Source organism: Triticum aestivum, chromosome 3B (genome assembly GCF_018294505.1).
Source record: "Triticum aestivum cultivar Chinese Spring chromosome 3B, IWGSC CS RefSeq v2.1, whole genome shotgun sequence".
Classification (NCBI taxonomy): domain Eukaryota; kingdom Viridiplantae; phylum Streptophyta; class Magnoliopsida; order Poales; family Poaceae; genus Triticum; species Triticum aestivum.
Genome location: NC_057801.1, coordinates 149,625,063 through 149,648,708, shown reverse-complemented (window position 1 = coordinate 149,648,708; position 23,646 = coordinate 149,625,063). Strand labels below are relative to the sequence as shown.

At 41.8% G+C, this 23,646-nt stretch overlaps 1 protein-coding gene across 2 annotated transcripts; it reads right to left on the bottom strand.

Moving 5' to 3' along the window:
* Positions 1 to 2,821: 2,821 nt before the first annotated feature.
* Positions 2,822 to 4,633, bottom strand: LOC123065071 (zinc finger CCCH domain-containing protein 1). 2 transcript variants are annotated; one of them, XM_044488439.1, is made up of 3 exons: positions 4,458 to 4,633; positions 3,931 to 4,359; positions 2,822 to 3,809 (listed from the first exon to the last, which is right to left on the bottom strand). In XM_044488439.1, the coding sequence occupies exons 2-3, from the start codon at positions 4,340 to 4,342 to the stop codon at positions 3,547 to 3,549; spliced, it is 675 nt and encodes a 224-aa protein (XP_044344374.1). In that variant the 5' UTR covers positions 4,343 to 4,359; positions 4,458 to 4,633; the 3' UTR covers positions 2,822 to 3,546. The 2 variants fall into 2 exon arrangements, with proteins under 2 accessions (XP_044344374.1, XP_044344373.1); XM_044488438.1 differs by having other exon boundaries at positions 3,931 to 4,355.
* Positions 4,634 to 23,646: the final 19,013 nt, after the last annotated feature.

Sequence of the window (23,646 nt, the reverse complement as noted above, 5' to 3'; positions counted from 1 at the left end):
TACATCTTCGCACAGAAGGAAGTTCATTCTTACATCCTGACAGCTGGGACCCACCATGTTGAAGCGAAGGTAGCGTCATCTGTCTGGCTGCAAACATGTATGTACATAGCGGTCCATCGGTCTCTCTGCAGCGATATACCATGGCCTAGTAAGGAGCGCCACGCGTTGAAGTAGAGGCGCCGATGTAGCATGTCATGCAGTCCCGTCGATATCGTGTACACGTACGTACATCCACGTTGTAAGATAGTAATACGGCTACGTATGTACATACAGGCAGGGTCTCTAACGCGTACAGCGATGTCGTCCTGTTCATCGGCAACCAACCGGCTGGGTCGGAATAGAGTAAACAGTATCGCATGTTCGTTGGGAGCCAACCGGCTTGGACAGAACAGCTGAAACGAGGTCTGGCGTACCATAGAACGGACGAAACGACCTTCTGTTCGATCGCGTACGGTCGAAACAGGGTCCTGTTCATCGGGAAGGGTCTGGCGTACGACAGAACGAAGGAAACGACTTTCTGTTCGAGTGCCTACGGTCGAAACAGGGTCCTGTTGATCGGGAGGGGTGTGGCGTATCGCAAAACGGAGGAAACAGACTTCTGTTGGAGCGCCTACGGTCGAAATGGGGTATTGTTCATGGGGAGGGGTGTGGCGTACCGCAAAATGGGACTCCACGGGCTACTGTTCATCCACCGTCTACTGCCTCGCTCTAGCTTCCACGGGCTATTGTTCATCCACCGTCGACTTCCTCCAGCCTCCACCTGCTACTGTTCATGTACCGTGACCTTCCTCCTGCCCCCACCCACTACTGTTCATCCATGGGCTACTGTTCATCTAGCCTCCATCGGCTATTGTTCAACCAGCCCTCCACGGGGTCCTGTCCATCCACCCCCAACCGGCTCGGGTGTGGTGGCCTCCTCGATCGAGCTCCTGTTCATCCAGCGGCAACAGCCTCTTCTATCACGGGGTCCTGTTCATCTAACCCCCATCGGGAACTGTTCATCCAACCCCCAACAACGGTCTTTGTTCATCAAGAGGCAGGTTCGATCAGCTTCAGTTAGCAGCAGTAGCGAAGGAATCACTCGGGTTCAGTTAACAACATTGGGATCGATCGCTCGGGTTCAGTAACGTAGCTAGTGCAATCGCTCGGGTTCAGTAAGCGAACACCTTGCTTGGGTTCAGTTAGAGTCCAACGCCTCGCACACACGTGCGTACGTGTGCGAGAGAAACGCACAAACCTCCATGCATCGCTCGGCCCCGACCACCCACCGTAACCAGGAACCCCCCAAAATTTTCCTCGCCCTCGCTTCTACCGCGATTTTTTCGTCATGGACGGCCCAAAGAATGTCATGCAGGTGCGTCCCCGGTCCGCCCAGGACGAGAAGCCCATTTTCTGTCATGATTTTTTTATAGAAGTAGGAGCCCACCACATCTATGATGATACGTGGTTTTGTCACAATTATCATCGTAAAAGTGTCATAAGCATGACAGAAAAAGTTTTCTTTCGGACAAAAATGTCACGGATGTGTCTTTTTTTGTAGTGGTTCAAGGGGATCGTTGAAAGGAGGGATTGATGGGAATACTAAGAAAATGACGTACGGGTTCTCCTTTTAGGAGTAGAGATGCCGAGCGCAAAATAATAGATTGGTCATACAAAACTGAAACAAAAAACAAAAAGTTGAAACATATGAAAAATAAAACACAGGCACACGTCAAATGGGCCAGCCAACTTTGGTAAGATTTGATTTGGTTGGAAATAGTTAGTGCGCGATGTTGTTTTGGGAAGTGTCAATTTACTTGAGTTAATGCATCTCTAAATGGAAAAGCAAACTTTGGTAAGATTTGATTTGATTTGAATCAGTTAATGTGTGACGTTATTTTGGGAAAGTATCAATTTGATTAAGTTAATGCACGTGTCAAATGGGTCAACCAATTTTGGTAAGATTTAATTTGATTTGATTTAATTTGAATGAGTTAATGCGCGATCTTGTTATGCAAAAGTGTCGATTTGATTGAGTCAATGCACACTTCAAATGGGTCAACCAATTTTGGTAAGATTTCATTTGATTTTAATGATTTAATGTGCGGCGTTGTTTTGAAAAAGTGCATATTTGATTGAGTTAATGCATGCGTCAAATGTGCCATCCCAAATTGGATGGGCTTGAGCGAAAAGTCTATAAGACATTTGCAGGCATATGATTTTGCGGAGGGTTTTGTGGGAGGTGAGATGAGACTACCAACTCTCCCTTTAAGAGTAGAGAGAAGATTGGGTTCTTGAGCTAATCGCTATAACCGCATGATATTTATGGTGGAATAGACGAAAGCTAGTCTATGAGGGAAAGTCTCAAGAGGCATCCCAAACCTCGATTGGGATTCAGGGTATAACGGCAAATTATCTAAATACCCACTCACCTAAGGGAAAGAGGAAGAATGGAGGATGGAGCAGACCTCTTGTCAGGTTTGTTAAATTGAATGAATGTGGATGCTTCTTTTGACCATGATCAACTAAGGGGCACAGCGGGTGCTGTTAGCAAGGATGAGAAAGGAAACTTCATTGTAGGTGGAAATTGGAAGATTGAGTGTTGTGCGGATGCTCTGACAGCGAAAGCGTTAGCACTTAGGTTTGGTTTATTGCTGGCACAAAAGGCGGACTGAAATTGTCTCATTATCAATTCTGACAACACGGAAGTCATTGACACAATGAAGAACGGAGGACATTCTGTGAGCGACGGCTGCAATCTTTGAGGATTGTTTTTTATGGCTTGTGATTTTCCTCTTACTATTTTATAACATAGTAATAGAGAAGCGAACAAAGTAGCTCATGAGCTAGCTAGACTAGCAAAATGCTCCATGAGTAGGGATTGGATCCAGAGCCCATGGAAAATATTGTAACTTCTCTTATAGACGATGTAACAATTATTTCTAATTAATAAAGTTTTTTGCGGGGATTCTAATTAATAAAGTTGGTGATGTTTTTAAAAAAAATCACTAGCTCAGGAGCCCCTACCAGAGATCTGCCGGATTCAACCCTAACACAATGTACATGGATGTTCCACACATGGTGAATCCAAGGCGATGGAGAATATTCACAAGCGAAATTTGTTGGAGTTGTGTCGAATATTGTGTATCGTATGATGTGTAGGCAGGGTATGATGTAGTGCTCACACAATGTAACCTATGCAACATGATAGCACAGGCACATGCCAGCATGTGTCAGGTGTCCAAGGTGTGGTATTTTAGCGGTACCATTGAGCCATTGAGCGTCCATAGTCACACAATGGAATGTAGCCAAATTGATGAACCTCGTTAGCAAATTATGGTATCATGCCTCGGGTGACTGCTTGGGCCTTTAGATGATTGACAACATGACTCCGATTAATCACAACAATTGGAATTATACAGTACAGGTAAATACCACCATGATAAAGTTGTTCACCTTCAGAGAAAAATGAATCCCCCTTTCAACAATTGGAGTACTTTGTATCAGCACTGCCAATTATATATGGGGTATGCGACCATGGTGACGGCTCAGGCTGATCAATCGGTTTCAGCACTGCTCCGGCCAGTCGCCGTAGATGCCGCTGGTCTTCCGGAGGCTCATGAGCATCAGCCTGTTGGGCTTTTTGCCACCGTCCTCCTCGGGCATCTGGCGAAGACGATCACGCGTGGCCGGGGCAGGCACCGGCGGAAACGCCCTGGCGGGGCCCAGAGCAGCGTAGCGCCGCGCTGCGGGTGGCATCGCGGGCGGCGTGGCGCTCCTCCGCTCGTCCGCCAGCAGCTTCTGGTCCCCGGTGATGCGAATCGGGTGACCTGGACAGGATGGGGGAGTCAACAAATCGAGGGCATTGTTTCGTGAGATCCCGACGCGATCGGCCATGGACACTTGCGCGCGAGCGCGATCTAGATAGAGTAGCATAGGCAGCGGGCGTACCAGGTGGTGCCGGCGCGGCGGCGTGGGGGGAGGCGAGCTTGTCCCCGAAATGGCCCCTGTCCCTGAAGTTGTGGCACGCCTTGCCGCCGCCGTAGACGATCCTGCCGCCGTGCTCCTGGTCGGGCGGCCTGCGCCAAACGGCGTGGGCGTGGGGAGGGACCGGCGGGCGCAGCTCGGCGCGGCCGTGCGCGAAGGTGCAACCGTCCTCGTACACGCAGCGGCCGGTGGCCTCGTACTTGTCGCAGAGCCTGGTCTTGTAGTAGAGCTTCTCCGGCGGCGCATCCGTGCGCTGGTGCTGCCCCTGCCCCGCCACCACCGCCGCCTCCTCCGACCGCGGCGGCCTCCCCGAGGACAGCACGATCACGTTCTCCGCCCAGCGGCGCGTCGGAGCGGCGGGGCACTCCCCCTCCATGGCCGCTGGCCGCCTGACTAAACCCTAGGTTAGCGCAGCCGGGTAGACAGACAGATTTGACTAGAGGAGGACCAGGGGAAGCGAGAGAGACTGCGATGCGGGGATGGATTTATACCGAAAGGAGGGGGCTTGGATTTCGGGGGATTTCCGGCCTCCGCAGTCGGGATCGGGTTGGAATCGCTTCCGTTTGCTGGCTGTGCTGAGGATTGCGAAACTGATTGGGGTTTCTGTTTCGGTTGGCATTCGGCATCGGAGGATCGGGCGCCGCGGTGCTATCCGCTTCGGGCGGGGTGTCCCGTGGAACGTGCGGGCCAGCGGAAGGTGGTGCTGTTTTATTTACATTAATGTTAAAAATGTTGGATTTTTAACCATGGTAAATTGGACGTTTTTTTTTGTTATATAAATTATGTTATCGTGAGGGTGACATTTTTTTTGGCAAGTATGGCAAATTCTGGTAAAAACATAATACGCAAGGATTTGCTATTACTTACTAACTAATGGAAAATCTTTGCGACACTTAATTTGGTATAAAAACGTTCGATTTGCCATGCTGAAATATTTAACTTTTGGTTTGTTGTGAAATCTTTTTTTTTGGAAGAAGGTGAGAGTTTTATTGTTCCCCAATAACCAAAAGCCTCTACCTCCACTAAGGTATATACAAAACTTCGCTAAAGCATGCACATTCATAGTAAACTCTCTCTGTTCATGGTCGAAGATGAACAACTCGAACATATCATTCATGCTATCAATTTCCTTTAAAATTGAACCATAGTTGGTGAGCCTATTCCCCGAGTGCAGGTTCTTGATCACGTTCAAGCAATCTGAAATGAACATCACCTTCATAGCTTGGATATCAGTCCCCAAGGACATTGCTTCACCCCTTGTTGTCCCTTCTAAGATTTTTGGAGATATTATGCCCTCAAACGCTTTAATCGAGGCACCCTAATAGCAAGCATTCTCATCTCGGCACACCGCCACCGAAGAACCACGGTTCCCATTCTTCGATAGAGGGGGCCATCTACAACTTTGGTAGGGTGTTTATCTTTGGACTGCTCGCTCTCGTCTCTGGCAACTTCTCCTCGACATCGTGAATATCATCCATGAACTTATTGATGAAAGTATGGGTAGATACAGAAGACTGAAATTCAATATCGTGTGTTGCATGCCTGACATCCTTTAGAAGCCATGGCTGGGCTACTCAATAAACACATCAATTTTCACCCTTCGGTATACCAATGATCAATACAACCTCCCGTATGCTCTTTGTTCCCCATTCAATCAATACAAAAAGAGCATGAGTAAGGTTTCACCTCCGGCGCGAGGCCTGAACTTAGGTAATCTTGCTTCATGTTTCCCCTCTGGACTTTTTGGCTAGTCACGGTGTCGTATCGAAGGGTCTGCTGGAATCTACACCGACCGTGGCCCACCAGACATGGGTCGTGCTTGTTATATTTGAAGTGCTTCAAGGTGAATACAAATTATCCTTCGCAACTTGCACCAAGGCATTGGATGCTGATAATGGATACCTAGTAGGAGATTTTAGTTTTCAGGAGTAGAAAATTACCAGTGACCATTTGAAGCATTTGTGGCGGTCGGCAACACTTTGATAGAACTGGGATATTTTGTGGCATTAAGTTCATGATTTAAAAAATATCAAGTCACTACCACTACAACATGTGTCAAAGTGATGGACTAGAGAAGCATGTATGTGGCACCCCGTCTCAGAGCAACCGGTTTACCTTGCATTGCCAGCCCAGAGATCATGTCTTCTGGCAACACACAACAACTTGGTACAGAAAAGCAACCGCGCTATTGATATCTTGTGGGAACATAGCTTTGATGATACATAAGGTAGCAAGGCCAAGCGGCACACACGGTGATGCTGCACATATGTACATTATTTAGTGGACATGATGGGGGGCCTCGAAGATAACGACACAACTACGCGGCAGCGGAAAGACGGCGTAGTAGGACTCCATCTCATAGGGACACTGATGTGGACGCGGCCTAGACTGCGATGCCCGATGCAACTCCGACTTCTGGTACGACTTCTCCTGAAACTGTCACAACACGCCAGGTGAGTACTTTGAATGTATTCGCAAGCTCACAACAACCAATACAACAATGACAAACAACAACATGATATTTAAGCAGGTTATATGCAAGAATATGACATGGTTCTCATAAAGTGATCGAAACACATGGTCCAGCGGACCAGCTTACCATCTTGGTTACCGTGTAACCCAATTTCATCATCTTACCATGTTGATCACCTCCAGATCACAAAGGAAATCAACTTGATGATACTGACATATCATCCATCATAACAAGTGCCATCAATATAATATTAGTGTGTAAATTAATTCCTAGTAGTTCCTCAGGGATTACGTCTGGATACTCGCTGACCACTGGGATTAAATCCATGCCTGAGGTTACCACTGTAAAGATCATATCCCTTTTTGGCATGGTTCTACGAGCCACAAACTGTGTTGCTTGTCCTGTTGGATTGATTAATGTGACTTCTCTAGTTGCACAATTGATACAAACTTGATGTCTTGTGAGCTAGTCCATTCCGACTATGACATCCAATTTTGCTAATTCAATCGAGACCAAGGTGGCAGGGAAAATAAGTCCATGGATGTTTATCTCTAGACCACGGCATACCACATTTGTTTTGAGCATGGATCTCGGAGATTGTATCACCATGAATTTCTCAAGAAGATAGCAGGAAAACTTGTTTTGGGCAACAAAACTCCGCGAAATAAAAGAATGGGAAGCCCCAGAATCAAATAAAGTTGTTGCAGGTATGTTGTTAACAGGAAACATACCAATGACCTCTTCTGGGTTTTCCTGGGCTTCTTCAGCGGAGAGATGATGCACTTGCCCTTGGATGAGCTGTTGAGCGGGGAAAGACTCAATGTTGTTGACTTGTGGCTTGAGTGGGGTATTCGCTTGCCGTTCTTGGGACACTGCCTTGCATAGTGCCCGGTCTGGCCACAAATGAAAAACGCGTTGTTACGATGACAATCTTCACGCACGGGGTTGGTCACAAGGTTCTTAATGTGATTCTCGGTCTTGTTGGCATTCTGTTGCCATGTTGGCTTGAACTCAAACTGAGGCTGCTGCCAGGCGCGAGCCTTCTGAACCATCTATCTGTCTTTCTTGGGTTCAAACTTGCGTTTGCGGTCTTCATAAGCTGGCTTGTGCTAGCTCTTGAGCACTGCGTTGGATTTCCCCGAAGAGGAGAGGATGATGCAGCAAAGTAGCGTAAGTATTTCCCTCAGTTTTTGAGAACCAAGGTATCAATCCAGTAGGAGACCACGCACAAGTCCCTCGTACCTACACAAAATGATAGCTACTCGCAACCAACGCGATTAGGGGTTGTCAATCCCTTCACGGTCACTTACGAGAGTGAGATCTGATAGAGATGATAAATAATATTTTTGGTATTTTTGATAGATAGATGCAAAGTGAAAAGTAAAAGGCAAAGTAAAAACAAAGCAAGTAAATAAAGCGATAGAGATTGATATGATGAGAATAGACCCGGGGGGCATAGGTTTCACTAGTGGCTTCTCTCAAGAGCACAGATATTCTACGGTGGGTGAACAAATTACTGTTGAGCAATTGATAGAACTGAGCATAGTTATGAGCATATCTAGGTAATGATCATGTATATAGGCATCACGTTCGAGACAAGTAGATCGAAACGATTCTGCATCTACTACTATTACTCCACTCATCGACCGCTATCCAGCATGCATCTAGAGTATTAAGTTAAAAACAGAGTAACGCCTTAAGCAAGATGACATGATGTAGAGGGATAAATTCATGCAATATGATAAAAACCCCATCTTGTTATCCTCGATGGCAACAATACAATACGTGCCCTGCAACCCTTTCTGTCACTGGGTAAGGACACCGCAAGATTGAACCCAAAGCTAAGCACTTCTCCCATTGCAAGAACTACCAATCTAGTTGATCAAACCAAAAAGGATAATTCAAAGAGACTTGCAAAGATAACTCAATCATACATAAAATAATTCAGAGAAGATTCAAATATTTTCCATAGATAATACTGGATCATAAACCCACAATTCATCGGTCTCAACAAACACACCGTAAAAAGAAGATTACATCGAATAGATCTCCACAAGAGAGGGGGAGAACATTGTATTGAGATCCAAAAAGAGAGAAGAAGCCATCTAGCTACTAGCTATGGACCCGAAGGTCTGAAGTAAACTACTCACACTTCATCGGAGGGGCTATGGTGTTGATGTAGAAGCCCTCCATGGTGCATGCCCCCTCCGGCGAAGCTCCAGAACAGGCCCCAAGATGGGATCTCGTGGATACAGAAAGTTGCGGCGGTGGAATTAGGTTTTTGGCTCCGTATTTGATCTGTCGGGGGTACGTAGGTATATATAGGAGGAAGGAGTACGTCGGTGGAGCAACATGGGGCCCACGAGGTAGGGGCGCGCCCAGGGGGGCGCGCCCTCCACCCTCGTGACCGCCTCTGGCATTTCCTGGAGTAGGGTCCAAGTCTCCTGGATCATGTTCGGTGAGAAAATCACGTTCCCGAAGGTTTCATTCCGTTTGGACTCCGTTTGATATTCCGTTTCTTCGAATAGGCAAAAAACAGCAATTCTGGGCTGGGCCTCCAGTTAATAGGTTAGTCCCAAAAATAATATAAAAGTGGGAAATAAAGCCCAATATAGTCCAAAACAGTAGATAAAGTAGCATGGAGCAATCAAAAATTATAGATACATTGGAGACGTATCAGGCATCCCCAAGATTAATTCATACTCGTCCTCGAGTAGGTAAATGATAAAAAAGAATTTTTGATGCGGAGTGATACTTTGGCATAATTTCAATGTAAATCTTCTTAATTGTGATATGATTATTCAGATCCGAAAGTTTCAAGACAAAAGTTCATATTGACACAAAAATAATAATACTTCAAGCATACTAATCAAAGCAATCATGTCTTCTCAAAATAACATGGCAAAAGAAAGTTCATCCCTACAAAATCATATAGTTAGGCTATGCTTCATTTCCGTCACACAAAGATGTTCCCAACTTCTATACCCTCGATGACAAGCCAAGCAATTGTTTCATACTTAAATAATCTCAAACTTTTTCAACCTTCACACAATACATGAGTGTGAGCCATGGATATAGCACTATGGGTGGAATAGAATATGATGATGGGGATTGTGTGGAGAAGACAAAAAAGGAGAAATTCTCACATTGACGAGGATAATCAACGGGCTATTGAGATGCCCATCAATTGATGTCAACATGAGGAGTAGGGATTGCCATGCAACGGATGCACTAGAGATATGAATGCTCAACAAAAGAAAACTAGTGGGTGTGCATCCAACTCGCTTGCTCATGAAGACCTAGGGCATTTGAGGAAGCCCATCGTAGGAATATACAAGCCAAGTTCTATAATGAAAGATTCCCACTAGTATAAAAAGACAACTTATGAGACTCACTACATGAAGAACAAGGTGCTACTTTGAAGCACAATATATGAGACTCACTACATGAAGAACAAGGTGCTACTTTGAAGCACAAGTGTGGAAAAGAGATAGTAACATTGCCCCTTTTCCTTTTTTTCTTTTTTTTCTTTTTTTTTGGCCTTTCCTTTTTTTCTTTGGCCTTTCTTCTTTTTTTGGGCAATGCTCTAATAATGATGATCATCACACTTCTATTGATTACAACATAAGGATTACAACTTGAAACTTAGAACAAGATAAGACTCTACATGAATGCCTCCGGTGGTGTACCGGGATGGTGCAATGAATCAAGAGTGACATGTATGAAAAATAATGCATGGTGGCCTTGCCACAAATACGATGTCAACTACATGATCATGCAATGGCAATACGACAAAAGTAATGTATGTCATGATGATGATGGTGGAAGTTGCATGGCAATATATCTTGGAATGGCTATGGAAATGCCATAATAGGTAGGTATGGCGGCTGTTTTGAGGAAGATATAAGGAGGTTTATGTGTGATAGAGCGTATCGTATCACGGGGTTTGGATGCACTAGCGAAGTTTGCACCAACTCTCAAGGTGAGAAAGGGCAATGCACGGTACCGAAGAGGCTAGCAAAGGCGGAAAGGTGAGAGTGCATATAATCCATGCACTCAACATTAGTCAAAAGAACTCATATACTTATTGCAAAGATTTAGAAGTCATCAAAAATCAAGTACTACGTGCATGCTCCTAGGGGGATAGATTGGTAGGAAAAGACCATCGCTCGTCCCTGACCGCCACTCATAAGGATGCACAAGCCAGGTACACTTCATGTTTCAAATTTGTTACACAACTTTAACCATACGTGCATGCTACGGGACTTGCAAACGTCAACACAAGAATTTCTCAAATTCATAATCACCCAACTAGCACGACTTTTATATTATCACCTCCATATCTCAAAACAATTATCAAGCATCAAACTTATCTTAGTATTCAATTCACTCAAAAGAAAGTTTCACATATCTTGAATACCAAGTATATTAACATTAAGCAAATTACCATGCTATTAACGACCCTCAAAATAATCTAAGTGAAGCATGAGAGATCAATAGTTTCTTTAAAACAAATCCACCACCGTGCTCGAAAAGATATAAGTGAAGCACTAGAGCAAAATTATCACGCTCAAAAGATATAAGTGAAGTACTATGAGCAAAAACTATCAAGCTCAATAGATATAAGTGAAGCACATAGAGTATTCTAACAAATTCCAATTCATGTATGGCTCTCTCAAAAGGTGTGTACAGCAAGGATGATTGTGGTAAACTAACAAGCGAAGACACAAACAATACAAGACGCTCCAAGCAAAACACATATCATGTGGTGAATAAAAATATAGCTCCAAGTAAATTACCGATGGAAGTGGACGAAAGAGGGGATGCCTTCCGGGGCATCCCCAAGCTTTGACTTTTTGGTGTCCTCGGATTATCTTGGGGGTGCCATGGGCATCCCCAATCTTAGGCTCTTTCCACTCCTTGTTCCATAATCCATCAAAAGAATTCACCCAAAACTTGAAAACTTCACAACACAAAACTCAACAGAAATCTCGTGAGCTCCGTTGGAGAAAGAAAACAAAAGACTACTTCAAGGTACTGTAATGAACTCATTCTCTATTTATATTGGTGTTAAACCTACTGTATTCCAACTTCTCTATGGATTATAAACTATTTTACTAGCCATAGATTCATCAAAATAAGCAAACAACACTCGTAAAACAGAATCTGCCAAAAACATAACAGTCTGTAGCAATCTGTAACTAACGCAAACTTCTGGAACTATAAAAATTCTACCAAAATAGGAAGTCCTGGAAAATTTGTTTATTGAACAGCATAAAAAAGAATCAACGCAAAAGCACGTTCCTGTGATTTAACAAAATTATATTCGTGCGTGCAAAGTTTCTGTTTTTCAGCAGAATCAAATCAACTATCATCGTAGGTTATCCTATAGGTTCTACTTGGCACAAACACTAATTAAAAGACAAAACCACATCCAAACAGAGGCTAGATGGATTATTTATTCATAAACAGAAGCAAAAACAAAAAACATAAAATAAAATTGGGTTGCCTCCCAACAAGCGCTATCGTTTAACGCCCCTAGCTACACATAAAAGCAAAGATAGATCTAGGTATTTCCATCTTTGGTAGGCAATCCATAAGTGGCTCTCATGATAGATTCATATGGTAATTTTATTTTATTTCTAGGGAAGTGTTCCATGCCCTTCTTTAAGGGGAATTGGAATCTAATATTCCCTTCCTTCATATCAATAATTGCACCAATCGTTCTAAGGAAAGGTCTACCAAGAATAATAGGACATGAAGGATTGCAATCTATATCAAGAACGATAAAATCTACGGGCACATAATTCCTATTTGCAACAATAAGAACATCATTAATTCTTCCCATAGGATTTTTAATAGTGGAATCCGCAAGATGCAAGTTTAGAGAGCAATCATCAAAGTCACGGAAATCTAGCAAATCACACAAAGTTTTGGGAATAGTAGAGACACTAGCACCCAAATCACACAAAGCATGAAACTCATAATCTTTAATTCTAATTTTAATAGTAGGTTCCCACTCATCATAGAGTTTTCTAGGGATAGAAACTTTCAACTCAAGTTTTTCTTCATAAGATTACATCAAGACATCAACAATGTGTTCGGTAAAGGCCTTATTTTGACTATAAGCATGAGGAGAATCTAGCACGGATTGCAACAAGGAAATACAACCAATCAAAGAGCAATTTTCATAATTAAATTCCTTGAGATCCAAAATAGTGGGTTTAGCAACATCTCGGTTTTTATTTATTTCAATCCCACTTTCATCAATTTCATCATCAAGATCTATAAACTCCGAATTCTTAGAACGCCTTCTAGGTAACGGAAGATCATATTCAGTTTCATCAAGATTCATATTGCAAAACAAAGATTTAATGGGGGCCACATCAATAACTTTTAGATCTTCATCTTGATTTTCATGGAATTGGAAGAACACACTTTAATAAAGGCATCTTTGGAACCACGCATCCTAGCGGTTCTTTCTTTGCACTCATCAATGGAAATTCTCATGGCTTTGAGAGACTCATTGATACCATGCTTAGGAGGAATAGATCTAAGCTTTAAAGAATCAATCTCAAGAGAAATTATATCAACGTCCTAGCCAAATCATCAACTTTAAGCAATTTCTCTTCAAGTAAAGCATTAAAATTCTTTTGTGAATTCATAAACTCTTTAACACTACTCTCAAATTCAGAGGGCATCTTATTAAAATTTCCATAAGAGTTGTTGTAGGAATTTCCATAATTATTAGAAGGATTACTAGGATAAGGCCTAGGATTAAAATTCCCTCTATACGCGTTGTTTCCAAAACTATTCCTACCAACAAAATTCACATCCATAGATTCATTATTATTCTCAAGCAAGGTAGACAAAGGCATATCATTGGGATCAACAGGAGTATTTTTAGGAGCAAACATCTTCATAAGTTCATCCATCTTTTCACTCAAAACATTAATTTCTTCTATAGCATGCACTTTTTACTAGAAGATCTTTCGGTGTGCCATTGAGAATAATTAGCCATAATGTTATCAAGCAATTTTGTAGCATCTCCTAATGTAATTTCCATAAATGTGCCTCCCGCGGCCGAATCTAAAAGATTTCTAGAAGCAAAATTCAATCCGGCAAAAAAAATTTGTATGATCATCCATAAATTCAAACCATGAGTAGGGCAATTGCGAAGAATTAATTTCATTCTTTCCCAAGATTGGCCAACATGCTCATGATCAAGTTGTTTAAAATTCATGATATCGTTCCTAAGAGTGATAATCTTAGCGGGAGGAAAATACTTAGAGATAAAAGCATCTTTGCACTTGTTCCAAGAATCAATACTATTTTTAGGCAAAGATGAAAACCAAACTTTAGCACGATCTCTAAGTGAAAACGGAAATAACTTCAATTTGACAATATTGTTATCCGTATCTTTCTTCTTTTGCATATCACACAAATCAACAAAATTGTTTAGATGAGTAGCGGCATCTTCACTAGGAAGGCCGGCGAATTGATCTTTCATAACAAGATTCAACAAAGCGGTATTGATTTCATAAGACTCATCATTATTAAGAGGAGCAATCGGAGTACTAAGGAAATCATTATTATTGGTATTCGAGAAATCACACAATTTGGTATTATCTTGCGCCATGGCAACAAGTAATCCAACACACAAGCAAAAAAGAAAGGCAACGGGAAAGAGAGGGGGAGATTGGGAAAAAGAGGGCGAATAAAACGGCAAGGGTAAAGTGGGTAAGAGGAAAACGAGCGGCAAATGGCAAATAATGTAATGCGAGAGATAGGGATTGTGATTGGTACTTGGTATTGTTGACTTGCTTGCGTGAGCCTCCCCGGCAACGGCGCCAGAAATTCTTCTTGCTACCTCTTGAGCACTGTGTTGGATTTCCCCGAAGAGGAGAGGATGATGCAGCAAAGTAGCGTAAGTATTTCCCTCAGATTTTGAGAACCAAGGTATCAATCCAGTAGGAGACCACACACAAGTCCCTCGTACCTACACAAAACGATAGCTACTCGCAACCAAGGCGATTAGGGGTTGTCAATCCCTTCACGGTCACTTACGAGAGTGAGATCTGATAGAGATGATAAATAATATTTTTGGTATTTTTGATAGATAGATGCAAAGTGAAAAGTAAAAGGCAAAGTAAAAAACAAAGGAAGTAAATAAAGCGATAGAGATTGATATGATGAGAATAGACCTGGGGGCCATAGGTTTCACTACTGGCTTCTCTCAAGAGCATAGATATTCTACGGTAGGTGAACAAATTACTGTTGAGCGATTGACAGAATTGAGCATAGTTATTAGCATATCTAGGTAATGATCATGTATATAGGCATCATGTCCGAGACAAGTAGATCGAAACGATTCTGCATCTACTACTATTACTCCACTCATCGACCGCTATCCAGCATGCATCTAGAGTATTAAGTTAAAAACAGATAAGCAAGATGACATGATGTAGAGGGATAAATTCATGCAATATGATAAAAAAACCCATCTTGGTATCCTCGATGGCAACAATACAATACGTGCCTTGCAACCCTTTCTGTCACTGGGTAAGGACACCGCAAGATTGAACCCAAAGCTAAGCACTTCTCCCATTGCAAGAACTACCAATCTAGTTGACCAAACCAAAAAGGATAATTCGAAGAGACTTGCAAAGATAACTCAATCATACATAAAAGAATTAAGAGAAGATTCAAATAATTTCCATCGATAATACTGGATCATAAACCCACAATTCATCGGTCTCAACAAACACACCGCAAAAAGAAGATTACATCAAATAGATCTCCACAAGAGAGGGGGAGAACATTGTATTGAGATCCAGAAAGAGAGAAGAAGCCATCTAGCTACGAGCTATGGACCCGAAGGTCTGAAGTAAACTACTCACACTTCATCGGAGGGGCTATGGTGTTGATGTAGAAGCCCTCTATGGTGGATGCCCCCTCCGGCGGAGCTCCAGAACAGGCCCCAAGATGGGATCTCGTGGATACAGAAAGTTGCGGCGATGGAATTAGGTTTTTGGCTCCGTATTTGATCTATTGGGGGTACGTAGGTATATATAGGAGGAAGGAGTATGTCGATGGAGCAATAGGGGGCCCACGAGGTAGGGGGGAGCGCCCAAGGGGGCGTGCCCTCCACCCTTGTGACCGCCTCTGGCACTTCTTGGAGTAGGGTCCAAGTCTCCTGGACCACGTTTGGTGAGAAAATCACGTTCCCGAAGGTTTCATTCCGTTTGGACTCTGTTTGATATTCCGTTTCTTCGAAACACTGTAATAGGCAAAAAAACAGCAATTCTGGGCTAGGCCTCCGGTTAATAGGTTAGTCCCAAAAATAATATAAAAGTGGAAAATAAAGCCTAATATAGTCTAAAACAGTAGATAAAGTAGCATGGAGCAATCAAAAATTATAGATACGTTGGAGACGTATCAGCTTGTTATCATGGACAAGTTTGTGACCCCTTTCTACGATAAGAGCCTTGTTCACCAGAGTCTGGAAATCTGGAAAGTCGAACATGCTGAGCGTGCATCAGAGGGTTTGGTTGTTCTCCAAGGAATTGGTCTATCTTCCATTCTTCAGTGGCCACATCATGAAGGGAATAACGAGACAAGTGGTTGAACTTGTTTAAATACTCACTTGATGACTGATAACCCACAAGTATAGGGGATCGCAATAGTTTCCGAGCGTAGAGTATTCAACCCAAATTTATTGATTCGACACAAGGGGAGCCAAAGAATATTTGCAATTATTAGCAGTTGGGTTGTCAATTCAACAACACCTGGAGATTAATTATCTACAGCAAAGTGATCAGTAGCAAAGTAGTATGATAGTTTTGATAATAGAAGCAACAGCAATAGTAATGGTGACAATGATAGCAATGATTTTGTAGCAAGTGCAACAGTAACAGTTGCAGTAGTAACTTAGCAAGAACAATATGAGAGAAATTCGTAGGCATTGGATCGATGAATTCGTTGGATGATATTCTTCATATAATAGTCATAACCTAGGGCGATACGACACTAGCTCCAGTTCATAAATATAATGCAGGCATGTATTCTGTAAATAGTCATACGTGCTTATGGAAAGAACTTGCATGACATCTTTTGTCCTACCCTCCTGTGGCTGCGAGGTCCTATTGGAAACTAAGGGGTATTAAGGCCTCCTTTTAATAGAGAACCGGAACAAAGCATTAGCACATAGTGAATACATGAACTCCTCAAACTACTATAGGAAGTGTCCCGACTTCTGTCACTCCGGGTTTGCCAGATCATAACACGTAGTAGGTGACTATAACTTGCAAGATCGGATCTAGAACATGGATATAATGGTGATAACATAAATGGTTCAGATCTGAAATCATGGCACCTAGGCCCAAAGTGACAAGCATTAAGCATGGCAAAGTCATAGCAACATCAATCTCAGAACATAATGGATACTAGGGATCAAGCCCTAACAAAACTACTCGATTACATGATGAATATCATCCAACTCCTCACCGACCAGCGCGCCTATGAAGGAATTGCTCACTCCCGGTGGGGAGCATCATGGAATTGGCAATGTAGAAGGGTTGGTGATGACGAAGATCAAAGATCCCCCTCTCCGAAGCCCCAAACAGACTCCAGATCATGCCTCCTCATGAAGAACAGGAGGTGGCGGTGGCTCCGTCTCGTGAAACATGGTAATTCTTTCTCCCTGGTTTTTTCCTCTGGATATGAGAATTTATAGTATCAGGGTTGAAGTCTGCGGGGCCACCAGGTGGGGACAATCCACCTGGGCGCGCCTGGAGTGGGGGCGCGCCTGGAGTGGGGGCGTGCCCTGGTGGGTTGTGCCCACCCAGGTGCCCCATCCGGTGGTTCTTGGCTCCAGATATTCTGATTTATTGAATAAAAAAATCCTCACAAAGTTTCATTCCAATCCGAGAACTTTTATTTCTGCACAAAAACAACACCATGGTAGTTCTGCTAAAAACAGCGTCAGTCCGGGTCAATTTCATTCAAATCATGCAAATTAGAGTCCAAAACAAGAGGAAAAGCATTATGAAAAGTAGATACAACGGAGACGTATCAACTCCCCCAAGCTTAAACCTTTGCTTGTCCTCAAGCAATTCAGTTGATAAACTGAAAGTGAAAAAGAAAAAATTTATGAACTCTTTTGCTCTTGTTTACATAAATAAGCTTACGTAGCACCCAGGTTTTCAGCCAAGATTATAACTAACCATGTCAACAATAACTCTTAGAAATTATATTAACTCATATCAATAGCATAATCAACTAGCGAGTAATAATAAGATATCTCAAATAACAACACATTGTCAAAACAACCATGATATGATATGACAATAGTGGTATCTCGCTAGCCCTTTCTGAGACCACAAAACAAAAATGCAGAGCACCTCCAAAGTACAAGCAGCGACTAAACATTGTAATTCATGGTAGAAAAGATCCAGTCATGATGCACCCAACATTAGCTACATATAATGCATGAGGATGACAGTAGTGCTCTCAGGTTTGTGTGCTTGTTTGAGAATGTGATGACACAACATAAAAGTAAATAGATAGTCCCTTCACAGAGGGAAGCAGTGATTTGCAGAGGCGCCAGAGCGCGAGTTTTTAAAACAGAGGTAAATTAAATTTTGATAAATGCACCCTTCTTGTTTACTTCGTGACCATTAGTTATCAGCATCTTCCATGCTAAACACATTAGTGGCGGTTCCCAAGCGATAAAAGTAAAGGTTTACTCCCCCTCCATCAACAATCACACTCCACGGCTTGTCTGAAACAATGGGTGCCGTCCATACCAACAACAGTCTTGTGGAAGTTTTGTTTAATTATTTGCAATTTGAGTTCGAGACTGGGAATCCCTATTACCGCCCCTCTCGTGGAAGGACGGGTGAATAAACACTCATCATGAGAATAATCCGCTTAGCATGGAATATACTAACTACCTCCTGTCGCTCTATGAACAATCCAGGCACACAAAAAAGGATATTTGTTTGAAGTTTTTAGAGGTGGCACATGCAAATACCTAGGACGGCAGGGTAATACCACATATAGGTAGGTATGGTAGACTCATCTGGAATAACTTGGGATTCGGGATTTTGATGCACAAGCAGAATTCCCGCTTAGTACATGCAGAGGCTAGCAATTAAGTTGAGAAGCGGCCAGCTAGAGAGCGAAAACGGTCATTATGCATTGTGCATAAGTAACATTGGATACTAGCATGAGTAGGATATGAACACCATGAACATAAATATCACAGAGGCTATGTTGGTTTTGATTCAACTACATGCATGAACATGTGCTAAGTCAAGCCACTCGAGCATTCAAAGGAGGATACCATATCATCATACTACATCACAATCATTTTAACGCAATGTTGACATCCAAGATAAATCATTATCCACTCCTAGCTACTTAAGCATGGCATGAGAAACTATAATCTCTAATTGTCATTGCAAACATGTTTGATCATAATAGGTTAAATCATGGATACTAGGTTAAACATATTTACAAAAACAGAACAAGTTGAGTTCATAACCGTTTCTCCTTGCCACGGCCAGTTCATCAAATATCATCATTATTACCTTTCACGTGCACGACCGATTTGGAAATAATAATTGTGCAAGAGTGTCGTGGACTAAGCTGGAATCTACAAACATTTTATTTAAAAAGAAGAAACAAGGTAATATGGGCTCTTTGTTAGATCAACAATAATGCATATGAGAGCTACCCAACATTTTCATTCTGGTCTTGTCCTCGGTATGACTCAGTAAAATAGAAAAGAAATCCAGAGGAGCAAAATGAAATATTTTTGGAGTTTTTGGTTTTTCTCGAACGAGCAAATAAAAAGGAAAAAATAAAAACAAGCAAAACTATTTACACGGGAAAGCTCCCAACAAGCAATAGAAGAACAAGGAAATCTTTTTGGGTTTTCTTTTAATACTACAACTAATTAAACTAGGAAGAAAAGACAAAAATAGGTAGGAAATATTTTTGGATTTTCTCAGAGTTTTTCAAACATGCAAGAAGAAGGCGAGAAAATAAACCTAACATGGATAATACAGTGAAAGAGTGTGGACACCGACAACTGGGATGAAATGTGTGAACACGAATGTAATGTCAGTGGAAATACGTACTCCCCCAAGCTTAGGCTTTTGGCCTAACTTGGTAGTCATCGCTCGAAGAAGCCCTCGGTCCGATGTTAAAGTGCTGGGGAGCGGGCACATGAGGGTCCCACTCTGAAGCTCCTCCTGTGCCGCAGCTAGGTTGTTTCGGTAGGCGATAATGTCCTCAGGCATAATCATGTATTCGCCCCTGGCAATAGGATCAAACAAAGCAGGTGCAGCCAACGGAATAATAGCACGGGTAATCTCACTAAAGACCAAGTTATAGGGAACATCCATAGTGGTGTTCTCACTATAAATAAATTGGTGGTGTGCCATAGCCTGACGATCTAAATAAACCTTGGGCAAAGGATAATCATAATGGCGTATCTGAATGTTAAAGTGACTCGCCAAGCGAGTAGAATAAATACCACCATGTATTTTACCCTTGGATCTGTTAATGTGGAGGTGACGTGCCACAATAGCTCCCAAGCTATAAGTGTTGTCACCGTAGAGTGCACGACGTAAAACAGCAAAGTCTGGAGCACTGAGTGCACCTACCTTCTCTCTAGAAAGCAAACACTTTGTAATGAATAAAGCAAAATAATACATAGCCGAAAAGTGTAAGCTAGTGGTGGTGACACCTGATACCATCTCTCATCCCCCACTGTCAGAGTGCGGTAAAAACCATCAAAGTCAGCGGTCCTAGGTTCTCTTAATTCCCCATCAGATGGGATCAAGCATATGTCACAAAATTCGGTAAGTGGTATCTGACGGGTTTCAGCATATAAATTAAATTGCACCTTAGGAGGATTATTCCTACTTATGAAATGAAAACTTTGCACAAAGAAATTTGTGAGGAGATGATATTGTTCACACTCAGCTGCGATGAAGTCGGTGAGGCCGGTAATAGGAGCATATTGTGCAAACTCTTGACGAATTTCGGCTCCCTCCATGAATGGGATGTGCGATCATTCACATGGCCGTACCTCCGCCATTCTCCGGCTGCGAAGATCATTGTCATATGACTCCCCAATAACTCCCTTGGAGTTCTTATTGGAAGCAAACTTCCTAAAGATACTCAGCTTTTTCCTAAGAACAAAATTCTGAAATTTTTAGTCCACAAAAATTTTCTCAACAAAACTTCACAAGATTGGTAGTAACTACTCACAAGGATGCATAGAGGCCATAACAAGCATTCAAACTACTTAGAACTCTAAGAATTCAACATGCAAGCTCATCTACAGCAGCACCAAGAGTAACTAATTATTCAAAATATAAACCACTAAAGAAAAAACTAATTGGACCAAAGGAGGAGTCACATACCAAGCAACAATCCCTCGAAACAGTTTCGGAAATGGAGCTTCAAGCAAAGAGATCGAAATTCACGCGTTTGAGAGCAAGAACACGAGAGAGAGGGCAATGGTGAATTTTTTCTGGAGGTAGGTGGTGATGTGGGATGAAGGGATAAGTGAGGGGACCCACGTGGGGACCACAACCCACCAGGGCGCGCCTGGGGGTGCTGGCGTGCCCAGGTGGGTTGTGCCCACCTGGAGCACCTCCCTTAGATGTTATTTGCACCAAAAATTCTTAAATATTCAGAAACAATCGTATTAAATTTTCAGAGCATTCTTTATTTTGGGGTCATTTTTTATTGCATGGGAAATTCAGAAAACAAACAAAACATGGCATTTTGTTTACTAAGAAAAACAGAAAACAAAAGATAAGGGCAGATGGTAGTGCTCACTAAATTCATCAACTTCATTCCTCTCAAAAATGATTTATTAATAAGGTTGATCAAGTCTTATTAACAACCTCTTCCAATTAGTATGAAACCGAAGAACTTTCGTAAAACACTAAGTTACCTCAACGGGGATATGAATGTCCCCAACAATAAGCATTTCATATTCCATTTTGACACTAGGTAGGGGTAGTTGAAAACTTCCAATAGTGATTGTCGGAGATTTTTCAATAACATTAATACCATTCACTTGGAATTGTTTCTTCAAAAAGTGCACCGTATGCTCATTATGAAAAGTGACCTTGCTTTTATTGCAATCAATAACAGCCCCTACAATATTCAAGAAAGGTCTACCAAGGATAATCGACATGTTGTCGTCCTCGGGCATCTCAAGTATAACAAAGTCACTTAAGATAGTAATGTTTGCAACAACAACGGGCACATCCTCACAAATACCGATAGGTATGGTAGTTGATTTGTCAGCCATTTGCAAAGATATTTCAATAGGTGTGAGTTTATTCAGATCAAGTATTTTATATAAAGAGAAAGGCATAACACTAACACCAGCTCCTAAATCACATAAAGCAGTTTTCACATAGTTTCTTTTGATGGAGCAAGGTATAGTTGGGATTCCCGGATCTCCAAGTTTTTTAGGTACTCCACCATTAAAAGTATAATTAGCAAGCATGGTAGAGATTTCAGCCTCCGGTATTTTTCTCTTATTGGTGATGATGTCTTTCATGTATTTTGAATAAGGAGGCATTTTTAAGATATCAGTCAAGCGAGTACGCAAGAAGACTGGCCTAAGCATTTCAGCAAAGCGTTCAAATTCTTCATTATATTTCTTCTTAGTTGATTTAGGTGGAAAGGGCATAGGTTTTTGAACCCATAGTTCTCTTTCCTTACCATGTTTTCTAGCGACAAAGTCTCTTTTATCATATCTTTTATTCTTGGGTTGTCGGTTATCAAGATCAACAGCTGGTTCTATTTCAACATCATTGTCTGGTTCTTTATCATTTGTTTGAGTGTCTTCATGAAACTCGTCATTATCTTTTTCATTATCACAGGGTGAGTGTTCATTACCAGATTGAGTTTCAGCGTCAGAGATAGAGACTTCATTGTCATTATCAGGAGGTTTTTTCTACTTCAGGTTCACTAGAGGCATGCAAAGTCCTCTCATTTTTCTTCTTCTTTTTCTTTTTATAAGGACTAGGTACATCGGTGTTAGCTCTTTGAGAGTCTTGTTCAATTATTTTTGGGTGTACCTTAGGATAAAGTGGTTCCTAAGTCATTCTACCTCCTCTAGTCATTACTCTAACAGCATGATCATTGATATTATTATTCATTTCATCAAGCAATTCTCTTTGAGATTTAGCAACTTGTTATAATTGAGTTTGAACCATAGAGGCATGATTTCCCACACCTCTAACATCATTTGAAATTCTAAATAACAAGTCACTCAAGCGAGCAATCATATCAGAATTGTATTTCAATTGTTTCATAACATTTGCATTGAAGTCATCTTGTTTTCTAATGTAGTTGTCAAACTCATAAAGGCATTGACTACGATGCATATTGTAAGGATTGTCATTTAATTTCATTAAAGAATTTACCTCTACCACCTTAGCTGGTGGTGGTGTATCAAGCCCATGTATTTCTTTAATAGGAGATAAATTTTTGACATCCGCAGCTTTAATACATTTTTCCTTCATAGATTTCTTTGCCTCTTGCATATCTTTAGGACTGAGATATAAGATACCCCTCTTCTTCGGAGTAGGTTTGAGCGGTGGTTCAGGAAGAGTCCAATCATCATAATTTTTCAATATGTTTTTCAATAATTCTTCAGCTTGTGCAATAGTTCGTTCCCTGAAAACACAACCAGCGCAACTATCTAGGAAATCCCTAGAAGCATCGGTTAGTCCATTATAGAAGATATCAAGTATTTCATTTTTCTTAAGAGGATGATCAGGCAAAGCATTAAGCAGTTGGAGAAGCCTCCCCTGAGCTTGTGGGAGAATCTCTTCTTCAATTTGCACAAAGTTAAATATTTCCAGTAAGGCAGCTTGTTTCTTATGAGCAGGAAAATATTTTTCGGAGAAGTAATAAATCATATCCTAGGGACTACGCACACAACCAGGAGCAAGAGTATTATACCAAGTCTTAGCATCACCCTTTAATGAGAATGGAAATAATTTGAGAATATAATAATAGTGTATCTTCTCATCACAAGCAAAAAGGGTGGCTATGTCATTCAACTTAGTAAGATGTGCCACAACAGTTTTAGTTCAATAACCATGGAAAGGATCAGATTCAACCAAAGTAATTAACTCTGGGTCGACAGAGAATTCATAATC

What these genes read in the sequence shown, in the direction of transcription:
- LOC123065071 (XM_044488438.1), bottom strand. Translation starts at nt 4,585, where the DNA reads ATGCCAACCGAAACAGAAACCCCAATCAGTTTCGCAATCCTCAGCACA. An exon ending in ATCCAAGCCCCCTCCTTTCG is followed by an intron (nt 4,356 to 4,457) that starts GTATAAATCCAT and finishes GGGTTTAGTCAG; the next exon opens with GCGGCCAGCGGCCATGGAGG. An exon ending in CGCCGCGCCGGCACCACCTG is followed by an intron (nt 3,810 to 3,930) that starts GTACGCCCGCTG and finishes CATCCTGTCCAG; the next exon opens with GTCACCCGATTCGCATCACC.